Source organism: Cygnus olor, chromosome 10, assembly GCF_009769625.2.
Source record: "Cygnus olor isolate bCygOlo1 chromosome 10, bCygOlo1.pri.v2, whole genome shotgun sequence".
In the NCBI taxonomy this organism is placed as follows: domain Eukaryota; kingdom Metazoa; phylum Chordata; class Aves; order Anseriformes; family Anatidae; genus Cygnus; species Cygnus olor.
The window spans coordinates 164,319-190,029 of NC_049178.1; the positions used below are offsets into that span (position 1 = coordinate 164,319).

Genomic DNA, 25,711 nt, shown 5'->3' on the forward strand with positions numbered 1-25,711 from the left:
CTGTGCAGAATTTATATCCCTTTCTAGTACAAGGGATGTAAAAGATGCAAACCGGAGCTGTTGTCTCGTCAGTCCATTTGTTGTTCCTCAGAGTGGCAGTGCTGCCTGCTCTGCTGACTGCGAACGGGAGGTAAAAAGAGGACACTGAGTCCTGTCAGGGCTGAATTTACATTGCTGTTTTTTGGGACCTCTTTCTGAGAAACATGCTTGCTAGGGCTACTTATACAGCCCTGCTTGGCCATGATTTTGGATCCAAGGTTGGCATTCTCTTCACAGGAGTTGTTTCGTGAAGCTGGGCCTCACCTGCCCACCAGTGACAGCCTGCAGGCCTTGCAGTCGGCTCCAATTGCTGCCCGCGGCTCTCAGGGCTGATCGTGACCCCGGTTCTGCAAAGCTTTAAACAGCTCCTCAATGTTTCTTTATACCTTCCTGCAAAAAGTGAGGGGTTATTATCTTAGCAAGCATAGCCTCTTTTCTGGTTATGTTCTAGTAGATTAGTATATAGCTGGGCCTGTTCTCTGGTAATGCATGAGTTTTTGGGTTGATCGTAATAGAAACCAGGCGTGAAGTCAGATTAGGAATCTCAAGATCAGGAAGATTGCTTTTGATCTGGTTGTTGTTTGTTTTCTTTGTTTTAAAAGCAAAATTAAAAAAAAAAAAAGTGTAAGACATTTCATGTTAGCAGTGTTTCAATGTGAAATTAACTTGCCTTATCTAGAGATCTGGTTTGTTCTTATCATGCGGGTCATTTGCTGGAAGCATGTTTGGCCATACAGACCTTTTAGAAGCACTGTATCTTGGGGATTGCTATTGCCAGGATTGCACTGTCTGTGCTGTTTGTGAGAATGACTTCAGCCCTGAGTGAATTGTGTTTTTCTGCAAATCTGTGAAGTATGATCTTAAATTACTAGAATATAAATTGTAAGTTATTAAAATACGCTGAAAAGATCTTTAAATATCAGAAATCCAAATTTTCTCTCTAGCATTGTGTGGATCCTTCCACAGCAACATCAGCCCTGACTGCTGCTCTGAATTAACATAACTGACACTATGCATAGCCCTGGATAGGGGCTTGCTGACATCAACTCTTCTGGCACCTATTCAGAAAAGTAAACAAAAGACAATCAGTGTTGAGTTTGGCGCAGCTAGCAAGTCCACAAAACTGCCAAATCCTTCTCAGTGTATTTATCCAATTAATCCGATTGATTTAGGAGATTTACTTAAGTGAGTAAAATGTACTGTATTTGGTCTTAAAAGTGCTTGCCCTAAAATGTGGGTTTTCTAGTGAATTAGTAAACACGTTTTTCACTTATATTATGGTCTTCATGTTTTTGTTGTTGTTGTTCCTTTGTAGAAAAAAAAGATGAATTCTGAAAGCTCAGCACTTACCATGAATAGTCCTGCCGTAATAAACCAATGTGCCAGAGGAGGAATGGAAGAAGAAAAAGTTTGGTAAGGAAGCTTTACTTCTAATTTTCTGTGAGGTTAGTAGACAGCTATCTTGAGAGACTTAGTTTTTTTTTTTTTTTTTTTAAAGAAGTACAAGAGTTGTTTATGTTGGCAATATTTACATTAATTTTGCATTATTTAAATAGAATGAAAATGAGAAAGGAAGTTTTTATTGCGTTTTTTGAGTTTTTAGCAGATGACCATGGGGCTGTAGTGTCATGGGGGATGGGAAATGGAAAAACTCCTGTTCACTTCAACAGTACACCAGTTGTACTCATGGAATCTTTCACATATGGCAAATGTCTTAATCTCTCAATGCTGTTGCTATGCTTGTGCTGTGCTATTACTAGTAGCCTTCAAAGTGCTGTACAGTTGAGAAGTCAGGCTTGTGGTTTCCTGAAGTTTGTGCCCTAGGAGACATTAAAAAGTCAATAGTTTATACTTGTTATAAAAAAGACTTTATACTGCAGGAAAAAGAAATGCAGTTCAGTGGAAGTGAAGTTCAGTCGTAGCTGAGGCAAATTCTTATACTTCAGGACAATTTATTTGCAAGAACTGTCTCTGACCATGCGGTTTTTAGCACCTTGTTTGGTGTTTGCATGAAGGGAACTGGGTGTTGGGAAGGCAGTGAGGCATTTCAGCAGTGTTAGTGGGGACCCTTTATTGAGACCCTGCTGATTTCGCTTGCTGTTGTTCGCTAGGGTTTAGCTAGGATTTTGTTGCGTTGCTTTCTACATGGTAAATAAGCATACAAATTTATGCTGCAGGAAAAAAAAAAAAAGAGAGACCTACATGGACAAAAAGCTAAACTACACTGTTTTTCTAGTCTAGGAAATGATCATTAAAAGCTCTTTATGCTAATGAAGCAAATAAATACTAGGAAATGAATGTTATATTTCCTACTGGATGCTTGTCAGAAAATCATGTAGAATTTTATCATTGTGTATGGTTTTTTTTTTTTTTTTTTTTAATGTGATATTCAAAGAAGTGTCATGATACCTGGCCAGTAATTTTATTTTTTAAAACTTCTCCCACTATTCTACTACCATTTCTGGAACATCCTCAAAGCTAGAAACAGTCTTCAGATGAAGGAGAGGGATGTGGAAGACTTAGGGACTTCTTTCCCCAGCCTACAATGAGGGGTGGAGACTTGACACATACTGTTCCTATGTCTCATATCATTTTCTGTCCTACTAGTGGTATTGAGCAATAAAATTTTATTTTTGTCATGGCATTTCTTTGTAATGCTTAGTAACAATAATTAGTAATGCTGACTAAAATAGCTGGAGAGTACAATTTATGTTATTGAGAATTTGAGTATCTTGAATGAATGAATGGTATGGTGTGTTACATGTTTAATTGACCTTAAAGAAAGTGGTGGAAAATAGGAGAATTTAGTTGTCTATTATGTCATGTGAGTGGTATAAAAACCCAGGTTATCACTTAGTGTGAATTGCAGGGCCTGTGCTGAACTACAAGGAGATAAAAATATTTAAGCTAACTCTGGCTTGTATCTTAAAAAATAAATAAATAAAGAAAGAAAAATCATTTGAGCCTATATGTCAGCCAACGATATCACTTTTATTTTTGCTAGCTTCTTATTGTGTAGATAAAGATCCTATTTATTAAAAAGGGCATCATGTTTGCAGTCTGTGAATTTTGTTTGGTTAAGCTTTTGATTTGGGAAGCTGAATAGCAGTCTGATGTGCGTGTCTGGTATAACTGAATGCAGGATGTCACTGACTTCTTGACTGTCTGTGACTCAGCAGCTAGATGGTGGGTGCAATAAATGGTGAAAATTTCATGTATGTATATGCAGAATATATTTGAAATTTTCTAAAATCTTACTTTTTTTTTTCTTGGTGTTGACAGGATTTTTGAGAACTAGGGCTGAATAAAGACTGTTTTCCCCAGCCTAATGAAGTATAATGTTGCATCATTGCTGCATTGTGCATTTGTTATTTTTTCATTGTCTAGTTCTTCAAACAGTCTAAATTTTTTAATTGAGTCAAAAATCTTCAGAGTAAAAGCCCTGAGAAAGATCTCTTCTAGCATTTAAACCTGACTTACGATGCATGTAATAGGCTTTGATTTTGCATAAGGTGTTATACTCAGGATGCCTAGAAACAAAGGAAAGAATAAATAATTGGCTGATAATGATTTTTTTTACTTGTGGCCAGTGACACAGATTATATGCAACAAATTTGTGGTGGAAATATCCAAACTACTTGGTATTTTGTGAAGTTTCTTAAGTGCTGTAACTACATGTACATGTGTTGTGTGGATTTTATTGTATAGTTTGCTCACTGAAAGCATAAAGTTGATAAAATGTCATTCTGCCCTTTTATCGAGGCTAGTGTAACAATAGAAGATGAAGTATAACTGGTCACACAGTATGAGCTAGCTAGAATTTTGAAGTTCTTGGAAAGGAGTACAAGAAGGAACAACTCAACTTCAGTCTCACAAAACTGATTATGGGTGTTGGGAATTCTTCAATTTAACTACTTTGCTGACTGGAAACAGAATATCGGAAATCTTATCTGCTTTCTTTCTTTAGAAATGATATCAGGTTATAGTCTTTTCAGGTATGTGGTGAAAAAGTTTCTGAAAAAACAAAGATAAGAAACTTAGTTTCTATGGGATATTTGAATTCAAGAAGTATCTGCTTCTATATTTGCATGTTCTAACTATAAATATTTACATATAAATAAGAATAAAAAAGGAAGCATCAGACTGAATGACAGAAGCATAAGGGGAATATTTACATCTTAATTTCCTATTCAAGTAATTGCTAATGAGGAGATAAGGGAAAATGGCTTCTTGATAGCTTGCCAGAAGTAGCAAGCTCTGTGAGCAAAATCTGTACAGGTACTACTTGCTCCTTTAATTTACTTAAATATATTTGAATATTTTGCTTTCAGTATCTATCTGCCCGTGCCCAATGATGCCTTCCAATAACAGTAGCATTCCAAATTTGAAAATACTCTTTGCTTCAGCATCTGTGTATGTATGTCAAGCTGTGTAACTTCTGTTACGCAATTGAATACTCACCTCAGTAAAATACTGTCTAGGCATCCTCATATTGGTTTTCAGTGGATTTCTATGGATTTAGCTGAATTGTTATTATGAGGTAAGTAGCTCATTTTTGGGAGCATGGGAAGGTAGAGGGGAAAGGAAGTTCTGCTTTTCTTCCCAATGAAGAAGAGTAGCTTTGACCCTCAGAGATGCTGGCCTTGCCCAGCCTGCTGCTGTTAGAGGTGTGAAGCAAATGGGAGCGCTTTCCACTTTCTGGTCACTCCCATGTTCTTGCTTTTACTGAAGTTTTGGCTCAAAATTCTTTGCAGTCATCCTCCTCCTTTCTCTATAATACCCAACAAATGATCACTTGTAAATAGGAATATAAATTGAGTCTAGCCTCTTTCTTCCAACAATCAATCCCACAGGGTTATCATCTTTTTTTTCCAGCCTTTGGGTGGCTGAGTCCTGCCTTCTGGTCTTTCCTACTGGCAATGGGAGTTCTTTTCCATATTCCAGAAAATACAGTTTTCCTTAGCATGGCTGCTGACTTGTTACTTTTTGTCACTTCAGCACCTCATTGTAATCCTTGATGCTTTTCTCCTGTGTCAGCTGTAGGATTACAAAAGGTAGAATTTTCGACTACCATTTTTTCTTCAGCTTTAGATAAACACAAGAAAAGAAACTTACTTAGAACTTACCTAGCAGGTTCTTGCTTTTTAACTGTAACTTGTAATAGATGTGTTGCAGAATCTCTTGCATTTACAGCTGCCTAGAAGCAGTTTGTTGGCATAAAGCTGAACCACAAAACTAGTTTGTGAAAATGCCACCTATACCTGACTCCTGAACAGTGTTTAGTTAAGGCTGATACTGGGTGGAGGGGGTAGTCTGTAGAACAGCCTGGACTTTTTTTTTTTTTTTTTTTCCAACAGATGGTATGGATTAGTATCCTCAATGGTTAAGTTGCTTGCTTTTGTTTGAAGGAAGATGAAAGTCATTTTTCTATTTCTTCATAATTTTGGATTAGGCTGTTATTGAGTAGAAATAGTGCATTTTGATTGCAAAAGGACTGCAAGGCTCCACTTTTATCAGTGTAAGTTGGGTACTTTTCTGCCGTTATCAGTGCCAAGTACAAAAGAGTTGGCAGAACAAGGGGTGGAAATACTCTTTATCTGCTTCGTTTCAAAGTCACCTAGGTTAACTAAAACAGCTTTTAACAGTAGTTTGAACTATCAAGGCTGATGTTATATTGTGGCAGATGAAAACTTCATGAGAGTAAGAAAATTGCAAGAAAGGAACTAAAGATAAGGGAGCAAGTGGGAACTGTGTCAATTAATCTACGCTTAGTATGAAACTAGCTGGATGGCATGTTGTTTTCAAAACAAATGTGCAGGGGAATTGGAAATCTTCCAGTTTTTGTTATTGTATGTGGATTTATGATGTGCTTCCTCTAGGCTGGAAGGAATCTTGCTGATCACTTTGTCTTTTTGCACAAAATTAAGTCAGGAACTATTTCAGCTGTTTAAAACTAATAATTGAAATTTGGGGTTCTGGATCTCTCCCATCATTGAGTTTGGGATGCCTTGTTTTTCCTTTTCTAAACCCTCTGCCATGTTGCTTATTGAGTATGCAGCACCCTCCTATTTCTATGACAGTCACCATCATTTTTAGAGCAAGTCTCTTTTGCCTCTGACATGTGGCTTTGCTGACAAAAAGGGCTTGGCTGTCCCTTTCCCTAGGCAAGGGATGTGGTAAGTTGTGGAAAATAACTAGAAGCAAAGTTGTTACTTTTACTGTTGTGATTTTTATTTTGATTTTTTTATTCAGGACCATAGAAAAGCAAATAGAAAATTGTAAAACAGGAAATAATTCAATGAAACATCAGAAATATTTATTTCTCTTTTAAAGGAGGAAAACATCAGGGAATGAGGCTTTGCAATATCTGGCTTTTGTGGTGAAGCTGATTTAAGCCTCTTATTTGCTTGTTCCTCTTCCTGCCATTGTTAGCCATCACTGCTGTTGTGCCAATAGACTAGTGAGCTGCTCTGTGAATTAAATGAAAACAATTTTGGTTAAAACAGATCTCCTTTTGGGAAAGTCAATTTTTATTTCAGTAAATTCGTGTAGCACAGCCCTACAATTAGCTGTTTGGCACAACTCAGAGGGTAAAACTGCAGTAAGTATGGGGTAGGGCACATAGTGATCAAGGAATTGGGGACTTGTGGGGTTCGCTCACTTTACTAGGACTTCCTTGCCAAAGCTGATGGGTTTTATCCTAAAATAGATGGTCAACAGAGTTACAAAATATGTATGGAAAGAGTAATCTCAATTAAATTGACTAAATTTCATACTTATATTCTGTAGATAATTATTCATTATTAAAAAACATTAGCTCAGTGAATAAAAATATCCTTCTGATCTTTATTTCTGGTGCTGTTTCATAACTGGATACAGTATCTGGAATGCTTGTTTTCTAGGATTTGTAGGAGCTTCATAGGTGAACATTACTGTTTTAAAAGAGTGAAAAATATTTCTGGCTTCAAAAATATACATGCAGTTTCTAGCTGTGTGGTCAAAGAAAGAAGGTAGGCTCATGTAGTGATTCAGATTGGGCTTATTATCTGAGTTTGACTTCAGTGAAGCAATATGAATACATTCATAAGAATTTATAAAGCCAGCTCAAGAATGATGTAGGCCTACTTTAAAGACATTTTTCTTCTTATAACTGAATCGCTGTTGTCAATTCTTAATATTGTATACAATGTGTCACGGAAAAGCTAAACTTCATATAGCGAAAACACCCGGTTTGTTTAGTAGTGTGAACAGCATGCTGTTCTGTTGACTGTACTGGCACTAATTCTCTGTAAAATTAACTCATGAGTGAATTTTTAAGCCAAGCTTTTAGGAACAAAAAAACCTTTTCACTGAGAAGAAGACCAGAGTGCTGAAGGCTGAGAATTTCATCACCCTACTTCAAACAGTACGTTTTCTTTAGGAGGGTGGCCATTTTTATAAAGGAATATAATAAAGGAAATACTGGGTGGCAAAAAGACAAGTACAAGTTAGTATTTAAAACAGAAAAGTGTGCAGGGTGAGAGGAGGGGAAAGTAAGGTAGATATTTACATAACATTTCAATTGCAATGTAGTCCACTCTATCCATAGTGGTTTGTCGTTCTGTGCTTGAGCTCTGAGCTCAGTTGTGAAGCACTTTCTTTCTCACTTCTGTAACACTAGGTTCTTAACAGCTGTTGCTGAGCTAAGCCTGTTTTTAGTCATTGATTTATTTAGGACCCACCAGGTTTACAATTACACAGCTAGCTTTTAATGTGATTTTATCTAATAAGGAAAAATGGTTCTACAGTGTAGTTCTGCCCAGTGGCTAGGTATCAGATCACTCCAGGAACACGTGGGTTATGTTAACGTCTGTTGATTATTGTTTTATCTGAGCTTTAAAATTTGGAAGGTCTTTGATATAGCAAAAGAGTTATTCTGAGGTAGTGTGGAAACCAAAATTGAAGCATAATACTTAAAAATTCATCTGCTGTTTTAAAGTAAAATAGAAATAAGAGTCGATTGAGATTTAAAAAGATGCTGGAACTGACATGTTTATGACTTGCAATGTAACAGTAAGATAGGAAGACACTGGTGAGCAGCCGAAAATCTGAATTTTCATGATGAGGTAGCGTGTAAATACCTCATGGTAGTTGCTTACCTTAATGCATATGGTTTCAATCACATCGCACTTCTTCCCTAAAGAGGATCAGAATAGTGTAGCTAAATTATTGCATACTATAGCTCAGAGAAAGACAAGTACTCAAGCTGACTTGTAGCTTGTGTGGGAAGTAAGGTTTCATGACATAAATCATAATAATTCTGTTGCAGCTTTTGCCAGCTGCTAACTAATGGAGGAAGAGTTATGTGTCTGGAATTAGAGTGAGGAACAGAAACGAGTTTTACAACTTTCACTGTTTCTTCTGTATCTTTGTTCCGTCAGTAAAAATGAGTCATCCTGAAGAACTGAATTAAAATGGCTCTAGTCAAGTGCAGTTGAGCTGCAGATGGTTGTGATTACAAGAGGCACATACATGTTTGGAGAATACAAGGTTACAGTGTTTGCAAAAAGGAAGTCCCATAAATTGCAGGTTAGTACTTTAGGTAGTCAAAATTAATTTTATTTTGAAAGGCCCTGAATTAGCTGATTTCTAGTAACATCTCAGTGTGAAGACAGGAAATACTCTTCTTGGAAAGTTTAAGAATATTCAGGATAATTAGCATAACATAACAATTATGCCAGGCTATTTTAATAAAGCAGATACATATTTCTAAAATAGATTTGGGTGATTTTAGTAATAGATATATATTTTAAATTACTGCTTTCTAAACTATTTTTTCGAGTTTATTTAATGTACTTCTCTTCCCATAAAAGGATTAGTATAACAATTGAAAATTGTTATGAAGGAATCTCTCAAACTGGGACTTGCAGCCTGAGAGCTAGTCCCTTAAAGGAAGTGGGTGAAGATCCAGGAGAGCAACAGAAAACATGAAGAGGATGACTCATATCAGCTTCCGTAGCACACCCAGAAATGGTGAGAGATGAGAAATGTTGAAACGGTTAAAGTAAGAGCAGTTGCCAACTGCTGACTTAAGTCTCATGGAAACATGAAATGGGCTTTGTAACAGAAGAAAATATTTCCCAGAGGCAAATACAAGTTTAAGCATACGTTTAGTCATCATGTCTGAAAAAAACATGTTCTGGATTTTATTTCCTCATCCTGGATGGGATCAAAAAATCTTGACTGCTGCCTTAGGAAAGGAAGACGAGTTCAGCGTGCACGCTGGCCTGAATCTGAATCCCACAAGATGGCAGGCTTGATCTGAAATTGAGGGGAGAAGCTGTTTCCTCTACCAGGCAGAGGAACAAGTAGCGCGCTCTGTTGGGAACTCACTGGTGTCCCTGTGGTTTGTGATTCTCCACTCTCCCTCCAGCCCCGCCCCCCACCAGCTTTATTCTGGGACTGGATAAAGAGAGAAAAGTAGAGGTGAGGTGAGGCAGTTATAGATTGCTCGTTTCAAATGCAGTCTTGCTGGGATATGGCTAAGGCTGTTGTTTGCAGGTAATTAGTGTTTTTTTTCTTTTTTTTTTTTTTCCCAAGAGCTTTATTTCTTCTTTTCTTTTTTTTTTCTTGGTGAAAGATGATCACTCCCCAGACTCTTGGAGAAAACTGTCATCTGTGTTTTCTACATGTGGTTATATTGTCTCTAGGTCACACTTCAAATCATGCCTGTTTGTATTATGTCACGTGAAACACTTGCTATGTGCTCAGTTATTATTTTATTATATTCTACCTGCATTTTCATGGATATGTCTCTATTTTTATTATAGCTGTTAGTCTAGGGAGTTAGAACAAATTGGTTCCAATTCAACGTCAAGAAATTTTTGCCCAATTAAAGGTAACACCATCTTTAGGTTGCCCTCAGTGGTATTTTGTTTATGAATGCATATTAGTGACTAGTGACATTGCTTTTATATTCTGACATAAGAGTAAATGGAATGTTCACAAAGAGTGCATCAAGAGAGTGAGATATATTTAGTTTTTAAAGCTGAAGAGTGTTGAAAAACTGTGGGTTTGGTTACTTGGATTTAGGAAAGGAGTAAAAAAATCTATCAGTCTATCTATTACTAGAAGTTTCTGCATGAATTAATGAAGGGGCGTATTGGTAAAATCTAGAAAAAGTATTTAATAAAAAAAGTGTGTCACTGAACTTTTTTGTTTGTCACCCTCTCAGTTGGTACAATAATCATTGAAAATGTGAAGGCAAATCTGTATGGCTTAAAGAACCAGACTTCCTCATTTTTTGACATGTTAAGATTTCCCCATTGCCAGCTGTGGGTGAGAGAAATGCATGCTGACAGGCTGAGGCATAACACAGGCGTGGTTAGGCTTGGATCACCAATGTCTATAATTAATAAACATCACCGTGGAAGGGAAGCCTCAGCATCTCTGACCAATGTTTTGGTCATCTGCAAGTTGAAGTTGTGATTATAGCAGATCAGAAATTTTGTAGTCTTGCAAATTTAGAATAAATCAGTTTGTGTAGCTTATAACAGATGAAATTTGTCATCAGTTTTGATTTTTTTTTTCATGCTATTGAAGGTTGTCTCATTCACACTGCATTTTGCTACATTTTCTTTTCTTTCTCTAATACTATGTGGAAAAAAAACCCACAGAATTGCAGAAATAATAATACTTACTCTTTGCAAAATGTGAAGCATGTTAAGGAAGGTAGAGAAGACTTCCTCCTCTCTCCTTCATAACATTCCAATAATGTTAAAAATAGCTTGTGGCAATAGCAAATTAACAGTGATGAAAATTGTGATGTTTTTAGGTTGACTTAATGCCCTTAATTTCCATTTATCTCCCGAAGATGTTTAACTAAGGCCAAATTAAATATCTGATGATGTGATACTTGAATCCTAAGCAGTTTTTTTGGATTCTGTTTTAACAAAATTGTGAATTTAAAGAGTTGGTTTTGCAAGTGAAGGACAAAAAGCTTCTTAATAATCTGATCCATATACCTGAAACTACCTTCCATAAAGTTTCTAGACTTAGATCTCAGAATCTCTGTATTCTGATACAAGAATTTCACCTCCTTGTCATTTATTTCCCATCTGATAGCAGGCCATTGTAATCCTGACCCAGCTGATAGCAGCAGAGAGGATGTTTATTAACAAAATGAAGCATATATGCAAAAGATAATTAAAGTGACATTTGGTGGGTCTTGCTGGAGAACAGAAATGGGTGAATGAGAAGCAAGTTTTATTTGTAAACAAATGTTTTCTGCATGGAATCAGGTATTGGAACAAACAGGTACGTTTCTGGACTACATGAGACTGGAGTGATTCTACGTGTTAACTGAATATTTTCAGTTTGCATTTAATGGTGCAACATTTTCATTTTGTTTCAAGGAGATATTTGAATTAAGGAGAGTATTTTGCTCATCAAAGCTTCTTTTGTGAATCATGTTATAAATGTAAGGCCACGGTTATTAGGGATAGTGGCTCAAGCAAAACACTGAGTTACTACTTCCAGTTTTCACTAAATCTGACATCAGCAGTTAGGCATATCAATGTAAACTTCAGTTTAAGTAAAAAGAAACACGCAGCATTTCCTGTACTGCAGTAATACAAAAGTGTGAAATCTTATGGAAGGGGAAGGAGATATGTGTTTAAAAAAATTTATCTTTAAGCAAGTTGATTTTATCCACTTAGACTTGTTCCCTCATAATTGTAATTCCCTCGTGGTTTCATGCCCACATAGTGGCAAGCACTGAGATGGCAGGGGTGTTACACTGCAGCCTTCTAGCTTGCACTTCTGTTGGTCGATCACAAGGTCTTCAGTAATGAGTCATTTGTGCTGAGAGTGAAAGTATTTTAGGTCTGACAGCAACAGTATGTTCATCCATTTGATCACCTTGCAAATGGTAGTGCTTACCGATACAGTCCACTATTGTAATTGTTGTTCAAGTCCTGCATTATCTTCTGCTGCTTTTTCTCTGTCTTTTACATTAACCTGTTCTGCCCCACTGTGCTCACATTTCCATTCATACCAGGATTAGTATTTTGGTACAGGTACCTGTAATACGAAGTTAATCCTGGTAAGAAAGAAACCATTCCAAGGTATTCAGAAAGCATAGCTCAGAATCTTTAATAATTAACTACCCTGATCTTTAAAGCTGCCTCTGAAACCACCGTAGTGGACAAATGTAATTTCTATTTCACCAGAGAAAAATCGCTATTTTTTTCCCAAAAGTGATTATGTACTTTAATTCTCTTTCTGTAGAGGGAGCTGGTGATAAAGTTTGCAAGGAAAACACAAATGACGTTTCTATGGGAACATTTGAACATTGCAGTATTTGGAAACAAACGATCAGAAACAAAAGGCTGATTGTAACTTAATCTTTCCTTTTTGTGGGGTGAGAGAAAGGCTGGAGAATATGCATTGGTTAAATTTGCTACGCTTTCCTGTGGGGTCCTGAACATTTCTAGAGATAAGAGTTTTAAGAGAGGATAATTTGAATACATTGCTTTCAAGCTGGATATCTTTGGTCACCTGCAAAACTCTTATATTCAAAAGATAGCTTTTCTGTCATGTACTGTCATTACATTGCCTAAAAACTATACAAGAAAATCCCCAACTAAATCTGTAGATTTGTTTCTTCTAATGTGAAAAAGAAAACCTGGACTAATAGTAAGTATTGAAAACTACGTATAAATGTTTCAGAATATCCACTAATATTTGTTAGATGTAAATGTGCAGACACATATATATTTATATGTACGGATATCATCAGCACTCTGCAGTATGAAAGCCTGTATGTAACAATTTAGAGATGCACAGGAAGCAGTGAAATCCACCTGCTTTCTAGATAGATTTTTATTTTATATTTCTGACACTAAATACTTAAATAACTGACTTCAAGTTTACCTTTTAATGCGCAGACTTCTTAAACAAACAAACAAACAAAAAAAACCCACCAATATTCTGGTAAATTCATTGGGAAATAGAAAGTGGCTGACTTTCCTAAGAACACATGCTTTTTCCACCCCTGAATTTGAACATAAATAGCATTGTAAGAAGCATAAATTAAAATTCAGAGAAGTTAACATGATCTGTAGGCAGGTATGTAGGTACTCTGTTTCCTGCTGTATCAGTCTACTGTGTTGTAGTCACTGTGGTGATGGTCAGAAGCTAACTATTTTACTCACTGTCCACTTAGTTATGTCTTCGTTTAAAAAAATGGTTAGTAAAACTATATTTAAAACAGGGGATTCAATTACTGCTATACTTATGAGTGTGGAGGAAGTTTTGTTTGAATAAGGCTCGTGTTTAGCCTGGAAAATTACATCATAAAGCAGGTGCTATCAATTTATTTCTTGCTGTCTTCTCTCCCACCCCCAAACACTAAGATTAAGATGGTTTTATTTTGAAAGCTATATAATGTTTTTATATTTCATGCACCAAAATATAAGTTGTATGTGATCAGATCATTTAAAATAAATCACGCTACAATTTTTTAAAAATGGGAATCTTTTAAATATACTGTTATAACAATTTTATTGCTGCGATTTCATTAGATACATTCACATCTGAAACCTTGCATTGTTTTATTTATTACCACAGCAGAACACAAAAGATTTATTGAATCAGAACTAATCCCATTTAGGCATATTTCCATCACGGTCACATCTGTTATTTGTGTAACTTAAAACAATAAGTGAAAGCACAGTAAGCCAACTACAAATCAATAAGTAATTTGTATCAAAATGCAGACGGAAGATTATGACATGCATTTACTGCACCCTGGATTACAGAACTGTCTGTCACATCAAATTTATTAACGTGTTTTTTTTCTGCCCCCAGATATCCTCCTTTTCCCAGATTGATCACTGAATTAGGGAATCCATTCATCTTTCTCCCCTGTGCTGTGTTGGTGTGGGGCATTCCATGGTGAAAAGTAAAATGGTGGGAAAGCTCTATCAATTTCCATACAAGTGGAAGAAAAAATAGCAGAAGTTTAAAGGCTAAACTAGTTTATCTTTAAACATTGAATTCTATTTGCTAAGCTGCTTCTTCTTCTTCCTCTTGTTATTATTATTATTATTCTTGAAATAACAGAATGATGATAAAACCTCCAACTCTTTTCTTTCAAACTGTCAGAATATGATCTGGTGAAACTTCTACAATGATGTTGCCAATTGACTGTGATGCTTGCTTTGCAACATCTTCCCGATCAATTCTTGTGGGAGATAAAGCAATCTAAAACTTTTTGGACATCATATGGTAAATCCAGGGTTTAAATACTATTTATTTATTTATTTATTTTGTGTGGACTTCATATTCGATGATTTAAAAATTATTTTCCCACTTTCATGTTTCTTTTTTAATCTGCAACTCATCTGGCACAAGCCAATGCTTTCCTGGTTGGGTACTCTGTAATAGAAAACTTAATTGATTTTTCAGCAATTCATTTCAAGACAGGTTTGAAATGAATCATTAACTTTTTCTTGTGCTGATTTATATTTCATTATATTTGGAAGATCTTTTATATACATGTGTATTCATCATTTACACTTTGATTATATACAAGACAATAACAACAAAACCCACCAACTTTAATCAGTATGATTAAACCCAGGGGGAGAGGAATTTAGAGGGAATTATGATAGATAGGCTGCTTAATACCTGTCCATTCAGGATCTTTTTGCTTTCAGTTTACTGAAGTAGGAGACTTTCCAGGAAATTTGAATTTTTCTGTATCTTGCTATGAGGATTTTGTATGTAAATGGAAGGGGAGTTGCAAAGAATAATCAGTGAAAAGATCATAGAGCATAGTGACAGAAAGGTGACTGCATTACAGCTCTTATATTTTGCTCAGCAAGGGGATGCATTTACCAGTGGTATATGAATAGATATTTATTCTTTTCTTTTTCTGTGGTAACCATGAGTGAATTTAAGAAATTTATAATGTTTTAGTTCAGGCTTAGCCAAACTTCTTTGATTTACTAATGTTTGTCCTTTGGTTTGAATGACCTAATAGTCTTACAGTACTTGGTTTTATGGTAGCTTTTTTTTTTTTTTTTTAGTATCTGTGTCAAGATATTCTTCTTTTCCTCCTCGAAGGTTATGTATGTAGGCTATGCATGTGAGGCTGGACTTTTTTGACCAGCAGTGTCCTTCTGGTGTGTGTTTGCAGTTTGCAGAGTTCTCTCCTGTCATCCTGAGGATGCAGAGTAGAGCATCACTACCATATCTCATTTCCGTTTTACAGCTCCTAAGTAGCCTATTTTCAACACTAAAACTGTCAACTCTCTGTGCTGCACTTTACAGAACTGTATACAGTAGGTTTGTTGCCATAAACAAAATAGATATTTCTTAGATTCCTCTGTTAACGTGGCAGCTTCATGCCACTAGAGCAGCTGTCCCTGCCTCCCTGAAGGCCACTGTTCTTGAATGTTAATGCTGTTCATTTTTTCTTATAAACAGTACTGGCAGGACATAGGACATGGTCAGTCCTTCTGCTACCATTTTCCTGTTTCACGACTTTCAGCAATGGAGTCTACCTAAAGAAACAGCTAATTGTCACAGAGGGTGGGTAGGAAGATTGACAAAGGACTCTAGAACTGACAAATGCTTGTTTTGGACTCTAAAACCCTGGTGTCCATATGTAAAGAAATTGGATTTGTGTTGTCAAGTTCCATTAAAGCTCTTGAGTATTACTTTGCTGACCATTTCAACTTGAGCTGTTTTAGTGACCCAAATAATACTTTTTGCCCGGCAAGCCAAATAATACTTTTTGCCCAGCAAGCCAGGTTTTTTAATGTACCTCTATTTATTTGAAAGTCAAGTATCTAGAATTTCAGATTCTTTACATAGTGACTCATGCTCTTTGAGATTGTCATAACACCCATTTTTAACTATATATTGTCAGTTAGACCTTGTAAACTTGGGTGCAAAGACCAACACTCAATTCACTTGCTAGTAATTTAAAACATTTCTCTCTTGAGATCAGTCATGTGACTTTATGGACTTTGGGAAAAATCATTGTACTTTTTTTTAATTAGCCCTTCTCAGTAGGACATAAGGGGGATTAGGAGTTGGAAGACATGAAACCAGTTACTTTGCTTTTCAAAGTACTTAGAAAAGTCAGATGTGTAAAAAGGTGTACGTGTGTGGTTTAAAGAACATGGTTTCCTCAGGAAATGGTATGTGACTTTGCTATCTGTCTCTTGCTAGTAACTTTTCTACCTATTGTCCAATTTCATTTTTAAAAAGAAAATTAAAAAAAAGAAAAGAAAATCAGAGACAGTAAGGATAAACTCAACTCAAGTTTTAACATAATGGTATATGGGTGGAGGTGAGATGCACGAATTAGCACAGCTCTGGTGAGGAAGGCTGCCAGAGCATAGCTAGTTCATGTTCTTTTGGCAGGAGGCTAACAGTGCATGTGTTGCTCAGAAGTAACCACAGCCTTTTCATGGCAAGAGCGTCACCGAGGCAATGAGGGACATAAGAGAGTACAGGGTGCAAGACAAAGCACAGGGCCTGCTTTCACAGAAAGCCAATCTTCATCTGCTCTGCCCCTTGCAGAGTCTCTTGAGCATGTGTATGTGGCTATGAGGTGGTGTCTGTGTGCAACAAGATGATGCCTCCACTGTCATTATGCATGCTCAGAGCTATATGTATTCTTTATGTTCTGATTCAGGCCATGGAATTGCATGCCATGCATAGGATGAGGCTACTGCTTCACTTTCAGTACCACCTTACCCTCTTAAGAATGAGAAAACAGCTTCTTAGCCTTAATCTTTATCCTTAGCAGAGAGCACAAACTAGAGCATCAGACTTGTGATGCTGAGCTCCATATGGTTTTCATTGCTATGCCCCTTTTGCCAAGAGATCGGCTCATCAAATGCCTGTATGCCTGTTCTTTCTCAGTTAGAAATTGTCAAAATTGGAAAATGTGCTTATAGGGCCATCAGACAAATAACATCGTTGGGAAATTTTGCAGCACTGTTAAATTGTTTAATGCAGAAGACCACTATTTGGAGGCAGGAAGAGTACTGGATGAAGTGAACTTTTTGTATCATTTTTTTGTTCATTTGGACACTTGCTGTACAGAAAGCAAAATGTTGTTTTATTAATCAAGAGGTAAAACACAAGTGATCAGAAAAAATACAGCAGTTTGGCACCAAAAACATATTTTACAATAAAATAACTCAGAATGATCAATATATTCAAGAAAAGTAGGATTGTTTACCTTCCATTCCAGTCATTCTCATGACTACCAATAGTAGTTCTGGTATCCATGACCATAAAGGAAACTGTAAATAATGATTTTCCATAGTCATTGATCAAATTAACGTTTGATTTCTTTCTTGTGGCTTATGACTCTTGCTTCAGCTTCTGTAGGAAGTCGCAATATTGTCCTCATGCTCTGGTGCTTTCTATATTAAGACTGAGAGACTGTTCCCTTGGCTTTTGTAATTAGAAAACTTTTCAATTTTTATAAATATTGCGATGTCTACTTCCTGAACTCTATTAATATATCTCTTTGAAACCAGAATACATTAGCTATCAGTAAGAGACAAAAGATAAATGTGCCCTAACATAAGAACATAGCATAAATTTCTTGAGAGAAAACCTAATGATGGTGAATGTGTTGAAACAAAAAGTCCTGATAAAAATATGGGATGAGATGATGTGCAGTTGCTAACATTCAGCAGTGTTACGAAAAAAAAAAAGTCTAAAGCGAGTAGTTCTGCATGTCAGAGTGAATCTTCAACTATATTATAAAGTTGTTACAAATCATTAAGTATTTTCATGGCAAAAAATGGATCCTGTACTAGTGTATATGGATGAGAATATGCTAATACGTGCAAGGGCAAATAGCTGAAAAATGTTTTCTTTCCAAGCAAATAATAATCTCTGGTATACTTACAATAAAGATTTTTCTGTTATGAGTTACCAGAGCAAACTATATCATTCCTTAAGGTTTCCTAAATTTTTGTGGAAAAACTTAAAAATCTCATGTACAAACTTGTTTATTTCATTGGGCCTTCCAAGAATCTTTACAGTTGGTAATGTCAGTTCTGGTAGCTTTTTTTTTTTTAATGTGCTTGGGTAAGAATGTTTTGGTGTGTATGGCACAAACACATAACACAAATGTTTTGGTTTTTTTGTTCATTATTTTTTGGAAGAACAGGTAGTTCAGAATCACAGCAGTGTGATTTTTAGTGATGTTGATAATGATATATTAAAATCATTCATTATTTGGTCTGTTTATTTTTTTTCCTACAGCATAAATGTTCTTAAAATAATGCAGAAGTCAGTCATTACTGGCAGTAATTTTTGCTTTAAAATGTTTAAAAGTAATGTTTCTTACAAGATTTTTCTGCTTTCAGCCTTCATACATCACTACTTTTTGACCCTTAAGTGCTTTCATTGCATTTATTTTGGGGGACATCTTAAAGCAGGTAACCTGCAGCCATAGGCCTGAAGCTTTGTTTGACTTGGTCTTCTGTCAATAGCAATGTACAGTCATACATTTGGAACAGATGCTGAGAATGCATGTTATGAGGCAAAGAAAAAATAGTTAATTCTTGGTCTTGCTGCCCTGACATTGTACTTCAGGCAGATGCAAAGCAATTAAATCCGTCTATTAGTTATGAGATTTGTTATCAATTACCTTAAATAGGATAAAATAAGAAGGTTATAGGCCTTATTGCTTCCAGACACTGAAAGACAGCCTTTCCTTGAAAAAAAATTATCAAAACTTTCTGTATGATCTTATAAAGTGATGTTGGGCTGAAATTGCTGTCATGTTGTTGGTGTTTTAACATGCTAGAGGCTAGAAAACAACTTTGTTTTGCTGGTAGTGGTTACTGAACATTTTCTGTCCTGAATTAATATTTTGAATGGAGCTTCCATGGCATGATAGTTTCAACAGGTTTTACTCCACTGCATTCAGGGGTTTCTATAGTAATCGCTATGGCAACACTGATGCAAAAAATGTTCCCACAGGAACCCAGCTGTGAGTAATAACGAACAACTGAAAGCATTTTGCTTTTGCATCTCAAGTTAAATATTCCTCGTGGAAATAATGAGACTGCTTTTTTGCTTAATCAATAGGAAGTCATTCTACTAGATAAAAGTTGAGATGATATTTATGGTTTCAGAGTGCCAATGTCATTTGAGCATATTGCCCGAGTATCACTCCTGAGAAGAATGATGAGTGTTAGAAACATCAGGTGTAAAATCTGGCACTGGCTTCAAATGCCTCAAGTTGTAAAGAAACTTCCAATACCAAATACAAAGTACAAAATCTTCCAGTCAGAAATTATAACTTCCCAGCTATTAACAGTGTTACTTGTTATGTAAATGGGTTTACATAATTCGTGAAGATCAAACTCGTGGTAGTTTTCTGACTTCACTGTGCAATGACGATCAAGATCAAAAGGGTCATAGCAGGGGACAGTATTTGTTGACTTCAGCGTCTATTTATAAGTTGCCTTAAAAACATTACTTGTTTTTTTGCAGAAATGAATTTGTCAGTGTTTGTACTAACTAAATGGAATATCCTGATGTCAGAGGATGCAATATTTATTGAAACTGTTTGTTATTAACAAACAGTTAAGGCTCTCCCTGTGCATGTAAACTGGCCTTTGTGCATATAGTTGCCTTGTTTGTATTTGTTTCGCTTCCAATCTGAACAAAAGGGGAACCAATCCGGTGTTTATGATATGAATAAGCTTTTTAACTTGACAGCATTTTAGGGCTTCATATGGAATTTTTTTACTCTCATGTTGTAAGACAAAACACTCACGGAGTGTTAGTGTATGGATACAAGAAATAGTCTTGCTGAGTTATAACAAATAATGGAAAGATGTAAAAAAAATCAGTTGAAGCAGAAGAAGAATTATGAAGATCATTTAGTGAAATATGAGGAGAAAAACGTTTTGTAAGCCCAGGGTGCTGATAGCTGCTGTTACAGGTATTTAGGCAACTTAATTGGAATTACTGTGGAAACAGACGTGAAGATGAAATGGAGATGAAGTTGTTGTTTCTTTTATTGGGGTTCCTGCACTGTGCATTCTGCTGATAATGCCAGTGAAAATCTTACAAGTGAAAATGTCATGGTGAATCTAAAAGTTGCATGGTTTGATCTTGATCAATTGTATGTCTACATTACATATTGCTTTCCACTTTCATTCAAGTCCCCCCTGTAGTTCATTTTGGAGCACATGACATAACTCAGTTCAAAAAAAAAAAAATAAAAAAAAATATATATATATATATACACACACCAGTGGTTTACTAAAGAAAACTGGTTGTGTTGGGTACATAATTACTAAAAAGGCTTGCTCATCTACAAATATTTCAGCTGCGAGTATCCTAAATATTGTGTTGAGCATAGATTCATTTGTTGTACTTGGTTTGTTGTGCTCTTAGTGAACTGAAAGTATCCTCTTCCAGGTTTCTTATTAACCAAAGAGAAAAATAGCATATTTCAGTGGGTGCTAATCTTTAAAACAGCACCAAAGCCGACAGTTTTGGGGGGGGGGGGAAGTGAAGCTTTTCCCTCAGAGTTGGTATAGATATTAAAACCTATTCCCATGGAAGGTTTCCTTATCAGTAAGTTAATTAATTCCTTTTTTTTTCTTCCACTTCTTAATACTCTGTTCTTTTTTTAATTGGCAGCTTTAACTGTGGGAGAAGTTCTGTTGCCTGTGTTTTGGTTATGTCACTGGAAAACAGATGCTTGTGTCCTGAGCAGAGCCCCAGAGTGCTGCAGGTTTAACATTTAGTGAGATTTGTACATATACTCTATTGAACTCTATATGACAAAGTAGCTAAATGGGATTTGACCTGACAATCTGCAATCCTTTAGTCACTGCAGAGGACTGAACTGGCATAAACATGAAAGTGTATGGTATAATTTCACTTTTTAAGTGATTGGTTACTACACAGTGAAGTTATGTCACGGCCATGGTTGCATGCCCTTGGAAAAGTTAGTTTATTAGCTCCAGTGGTGACAGGCTTGTTCAAATCTCAAGATAAGATGGCCTGGTCTGTCTTTGCCTGCATAAAAAGTACAGGAGTAGTTCTTGTCAACCCTTTTATAACACTTCTTCATGCAAGAATAATCTTTCTCAATGAAGCAGCTTTCTGAAAGTTACAACCCAGGAGGTTCATAAAGCACCTAGATGATAACTTCTTGGTGCAGGTGCTAAGGGAGCCAACTAGGAAAGGTGCCCTCCTAGATCTGTTGCTGGAGAACAGAGAGGGTCTTGTGGGGGACATGGCAATTGGCAGCCATCTCGGTCATAGTGACCGTGAAGTGATTGAGTTTAGAATTTATGGTGACAGAAGGAAAACTGCCACCAAAACTTCAGCCCTGGATATGGGGAAAGCAGACTTCAGGCTGCTCAGGGAACTAGTCAGCAAGGTCCCCTGGGAAAATGCTTTTGAAGGCATTGGCGTCCATCAGTGCTGGTCAGTCTTAAAGCACTGCCTCCTAAAAGCACAAGATCAGGCGATTCCAAAATATCGGAAGTCAAGCAGGAGGGGCAGAAGGCCAGCCTGGCTGACCAGGGGTCTTCTACTGGAGCTTAGGTGATAAAAGAAAGTGTACGGCTACTGGAAGGAGGGTCAGGTGACATGGAAGGAATACAGGGATGCTGTTCGTGTTTGTAGGGAGAAAATTCGTGTGGCAAAAGCCCAACTAGAGTTGAAGCTGGCCATGTCTGTGGGAGACAATAAAAAAGGTTTTTATAGATATGTGAACAGAAAAAGGAGAACCAAAGAAAACATAGGTCCGCTACTTGATCGGGAAGGTCTCCTCACAGACAATGACATAGGCAAAAGAGAGATGTTTAATGCCTTCTTCACCTCTGTCTTCAACACTGATGATGGGCTTCAGGACCCAGGGTACCCTGAGCTGGAGGACCATGACGGTGGGAATGACGAACTCCCAACCGACCCTGAACGTGTGCGGGATTTGCTGCTCCACCTGGATCCATACAAGTCCATGGGTCCGGATGGGATTCATCCCAGGGTGCTTAAAGAGCTGGCAGACGTCATCACGGGACCTCTCTCAATTATTTTTTGACAGTCTCGGGAATCTGGAGAGGTCCCATTGGACTGGAAGCTGGCAAATGTTGTGCCAATTTTCAAGAAGGGCAAGAAGACCCTAGCAATTACAGGCCTGTCAGTCTCACGTCAGTGCCTGGTAAAATTATGGAGAGGATGATCCTTGAATCTATTGAAGCGCACCTGGGGGACAATGCAGTCATTGGTCCCAGCCAACATGGGTTCATGAGGGGTAGGTCCTGCCTAACAAATTTGATTTCCTTTTATGATAAGATCACCCATCTAGTCAATCAAGGGAAACCAGCTGATGTGATTTTTTTTGGACTTCAGCAAAGCTTTTGACACGCTTTCCCATAGGATCCTACTGGACAAAATGTCCAGCATACAGCTAAACAAAACCGTCATATGATGGGTGAGCAATTGGCTGACGGGCAGGGCTCAAAGGGTTGTGGTAAATGGGGCCACATGAGGCTGGTGGGTGGTCACTAGTGGGGTCCCTCAAGGCTCCATTTTAGGGCCAGTCCTCTTCAATGTTTTTATAAATGATATGGATGTAGGCCTAGAAGGTGTTTCGAGCAAATTTGCCAACGATACCAAACTTGGACGAGTTGTGGACTCGGATGAGGGTGGAAAGGCCTTGCAGAGAGATCTGGACAGATTGGAGAGCTGGGCGATCACCAACCACATGAAATTTAACAAAAGCAAGTGCCGGGTCCTGCACCTGGGACGGGGCAACCCCGGCTATACGTACAGACTGGGCGACGAGACGCTGGAGAGCAGCCCCGCAGAGAGGGATCTGGGGGTTGTGGTTGACAGCAAGTTGAGTATGAGCCAGCAGTGTGCCCTGGCAGCCAGGAGGGCCAACCGTATCCTGGGGTGCATCAGGCACAGCATTGCTAGTCGGTCGAGGGAAGTGATTGTCCCGCTCTACTCTGCGCTGGTGCGGCCTCACCTCGAGTACTGTGTGCAGTTCTGGGCACCACAGTACAAAAAGGACATTAAACTGTTGGAGAGTGTCCAGAGGAGGGCAACGAAGATGGTGAAGGGCCTAGAGGGGAAGACGTATGAGGAGCGGCTGAGGTCACTGGGCCTCTTCAGCCTGGAGAAGAGGAGGCTGAGGGGAGACCTCATCACAGTCTACAGCTTCCTTGCGAGGGGGAGTGGAAAAGCAGGTGACCTATTCTCTGTAATCACCAGTGATAGGACCCGTGGGAATGGTGTCAAGCTGAGGCAGGGGAGGTTTAGGCTGGACATCAGGAAGAGGTTCTTCACCGAGAGGGTGGTCGCACACTGCAACAGGCTCTCCAGGGAAGTAGTCACTGCACCAAGCCTGTCAGAGTTTAAGAAGAGATTGGACTGTGCACTGAGTCACATGGTCTATAATTTTGGGTAGACCTGTGCAGTGCCAGGAGTTGGACTTGGTGATCCTTATGGGTCCCTTCCAACTCGGGATATTCTATGATTCTATGAACCCTTGATAATGGATTGCATTTAATAAAAGGAGGCTTCCTTCCTTGACTGATTGGCTTAATGCCACATCCTTGAGAAGCAGGTGTGAAGAATATCATGCAGCAATCTTTAAAAGGTATGCAGCAATCTTTAAAAGGTATGCAGGAGTGCTTTTCACTGTTCAGTACAAAGGAAGCTCTAAGCTGACTATAGGCTTAACAACATAACTTTATCTGACATTTTTGATAGAAATCAAATTTTTGGGGGTCATTTTTACTTGAAATATAAACTACAATGCAGAAAAAAGATAAAAGTGCAAATAAGGGCATAAGGAAACAGTAGTATGGGAGTTTTAAAATCTTGTACTGGATTGACTTGTGCCCAAATGTTTGTTTTAAATAGCATTGCCCTCTCTATTCAGTCCTTCTGATCCTTCAAGCTGTCTGTTAGTGAACCACAGCTTCACAGGAATTCATGTTTACCTTCAGAAAGAGAGCTAGACGATATGAATCCAAACAAAAAAGGCTTTCCACTCATTTTTGTTATCAAGAACATGATGTGATGGCACTTGAATGATTATTTTGAGGATGTTAGTAGCTTCTATATAGCTTGACAGGGAAAATGCTGTTTGGTTGGATATCACAAAGCTCGAAATCCCTTGTTTGCTTTCTCTCGCTGACTACTTTTGCTTCTAACTTATCAACAAGTGTCCAATCTTGCTAAATTAAGTGGATTTCCCAACATTAGGTTCTCGATGAGAACCTTCTGTTTTGAAAACAAAATGGAATAAGCTTTTTCTGTTTCCTTGAACATGAACATTGTTGTGAGTTTTTGCCTGGAGGCTTGATTCTTCTGGCATTCTCACGATGGGGACTGTTCAGACGCTGCCACTGGAGGTTTTTCTTCCCATGGACCAGAGGATCTTATCTGTACAGCTGGGTGGAGATGAACAAACATTTCTTTCTAATGAGTTGTTCTCTTTGTAAAGAATTCAGTGTATATCTATGTTACAGTGGGGTGGTGTAATGAGTGAAAATTAACAAACATGTTATTGATGGTCTTCTTCCTGGTATGACTGAAATTATGTAGGAATAATTTGAGCATCCACATGCAAAGCCAGTCAGTGAATAATCTTTCTTATGTTTTACAATATTAATGAAACGGTGATATTTTCTTATAATACAGGGTGCCCTTCTCATTGTCCCTGGCACTAATTCAGCTATACCTTGTCAAACGGCAAAAACAACAAAAAAAAAAAAACAAAAAAAAACCACTAACACTGTGTCCTTCTGTTGGCTGGTAGCCAGGGCTATTTCAGTGAATATGTATATGTGAATACGGTTCATATATGTCAAGGGGATGCATTTATAGTGGTATATCTCAAATGCAATTCATTACATTAACCTGCAGTAGTTAAAAATGAAGAAATAGCTTATGTTTACAGCTTAGCTCCAAGCCTGTGTTTCCCTAGAAGCTGAAATAGTACATCACTAGGACTCTTTTTTTTTTTTTAATCAAAATTTAGAACTTTACTTGATCTTCAGAGTTTTTTTTTCTGCTTCATAAAATTAGTATTAATCTTTAAAGAAAATAAATCAAATGCAGAAATGGAAAGATATGTTATGTAGCTCCTTTGGGTTTTAGTAGTGATGGGATATTTTGCAGTGCTGTGAATTGGTTCACTGTATAAACAAACACGTCCCACACCTACTCTTTTCCCATGCTTTCTTTGGAACAACTCACTGGTATTTGTACCTGCTTCAGTGGTGCAGGCTTTCGTCTGCATACACCCAGATTCACAAGGGCTGTTTTTCTTTTATACTGTTTATGATGCTCAATTCATGATGATAGGACAGTAGAAGATAGTCAGTATTCAGGAATTTAGCACACCAACTAAAAATCCTTCATCTGCTTTTTTCCTTGGTGGATATCTTACATTTCTCTGCAGGTAGTAACTGTCTAATCTTGTTTACCTAAGTGGATATTTTTTTCCAGTTATCTGGCTGTGGACTCTATGTAGAGTAGCTCTTAAAGAGCTCACATCTGCAGAATCAAACTTTGGTAAATTAAGCATAAACACAATCATTTTGAGATACTTTGCCTTTCAGAAGTGTAGCAAGTAAAATCTTCATAAGAACTTAAAACTTCT

The 25,711-nt window shown here is 37.4% G+C and overlaps 1 protein-coding gene across 4 annotated transcripts in view; it reads left to right on the forward strand.

Annotated features, from left to right (window-relative positions):
• ARHGEF3 (Rho guanine nucleotide exchange factor 3) overlaps positions 1-25,711 on the forward strand; it is a 125,561-nt gene that overhangs the window by 11,000 nt on the left and 88,850 nt on the right. For all 4 annotated transcript variants that reach the window (XM_040569021.1, XM_040569022.1, XM_040569023.1 and 1 more), the window contains exon 2: positions 1,357-1,452. In XM_040569021.1, the coding sequence (XP_040424955.1) occupies positions 1,357-1,452 (96 nt within the window). The remainder of the gene's footprint in view (positions 1-1,356; positions 1,453-25,711) is intronic.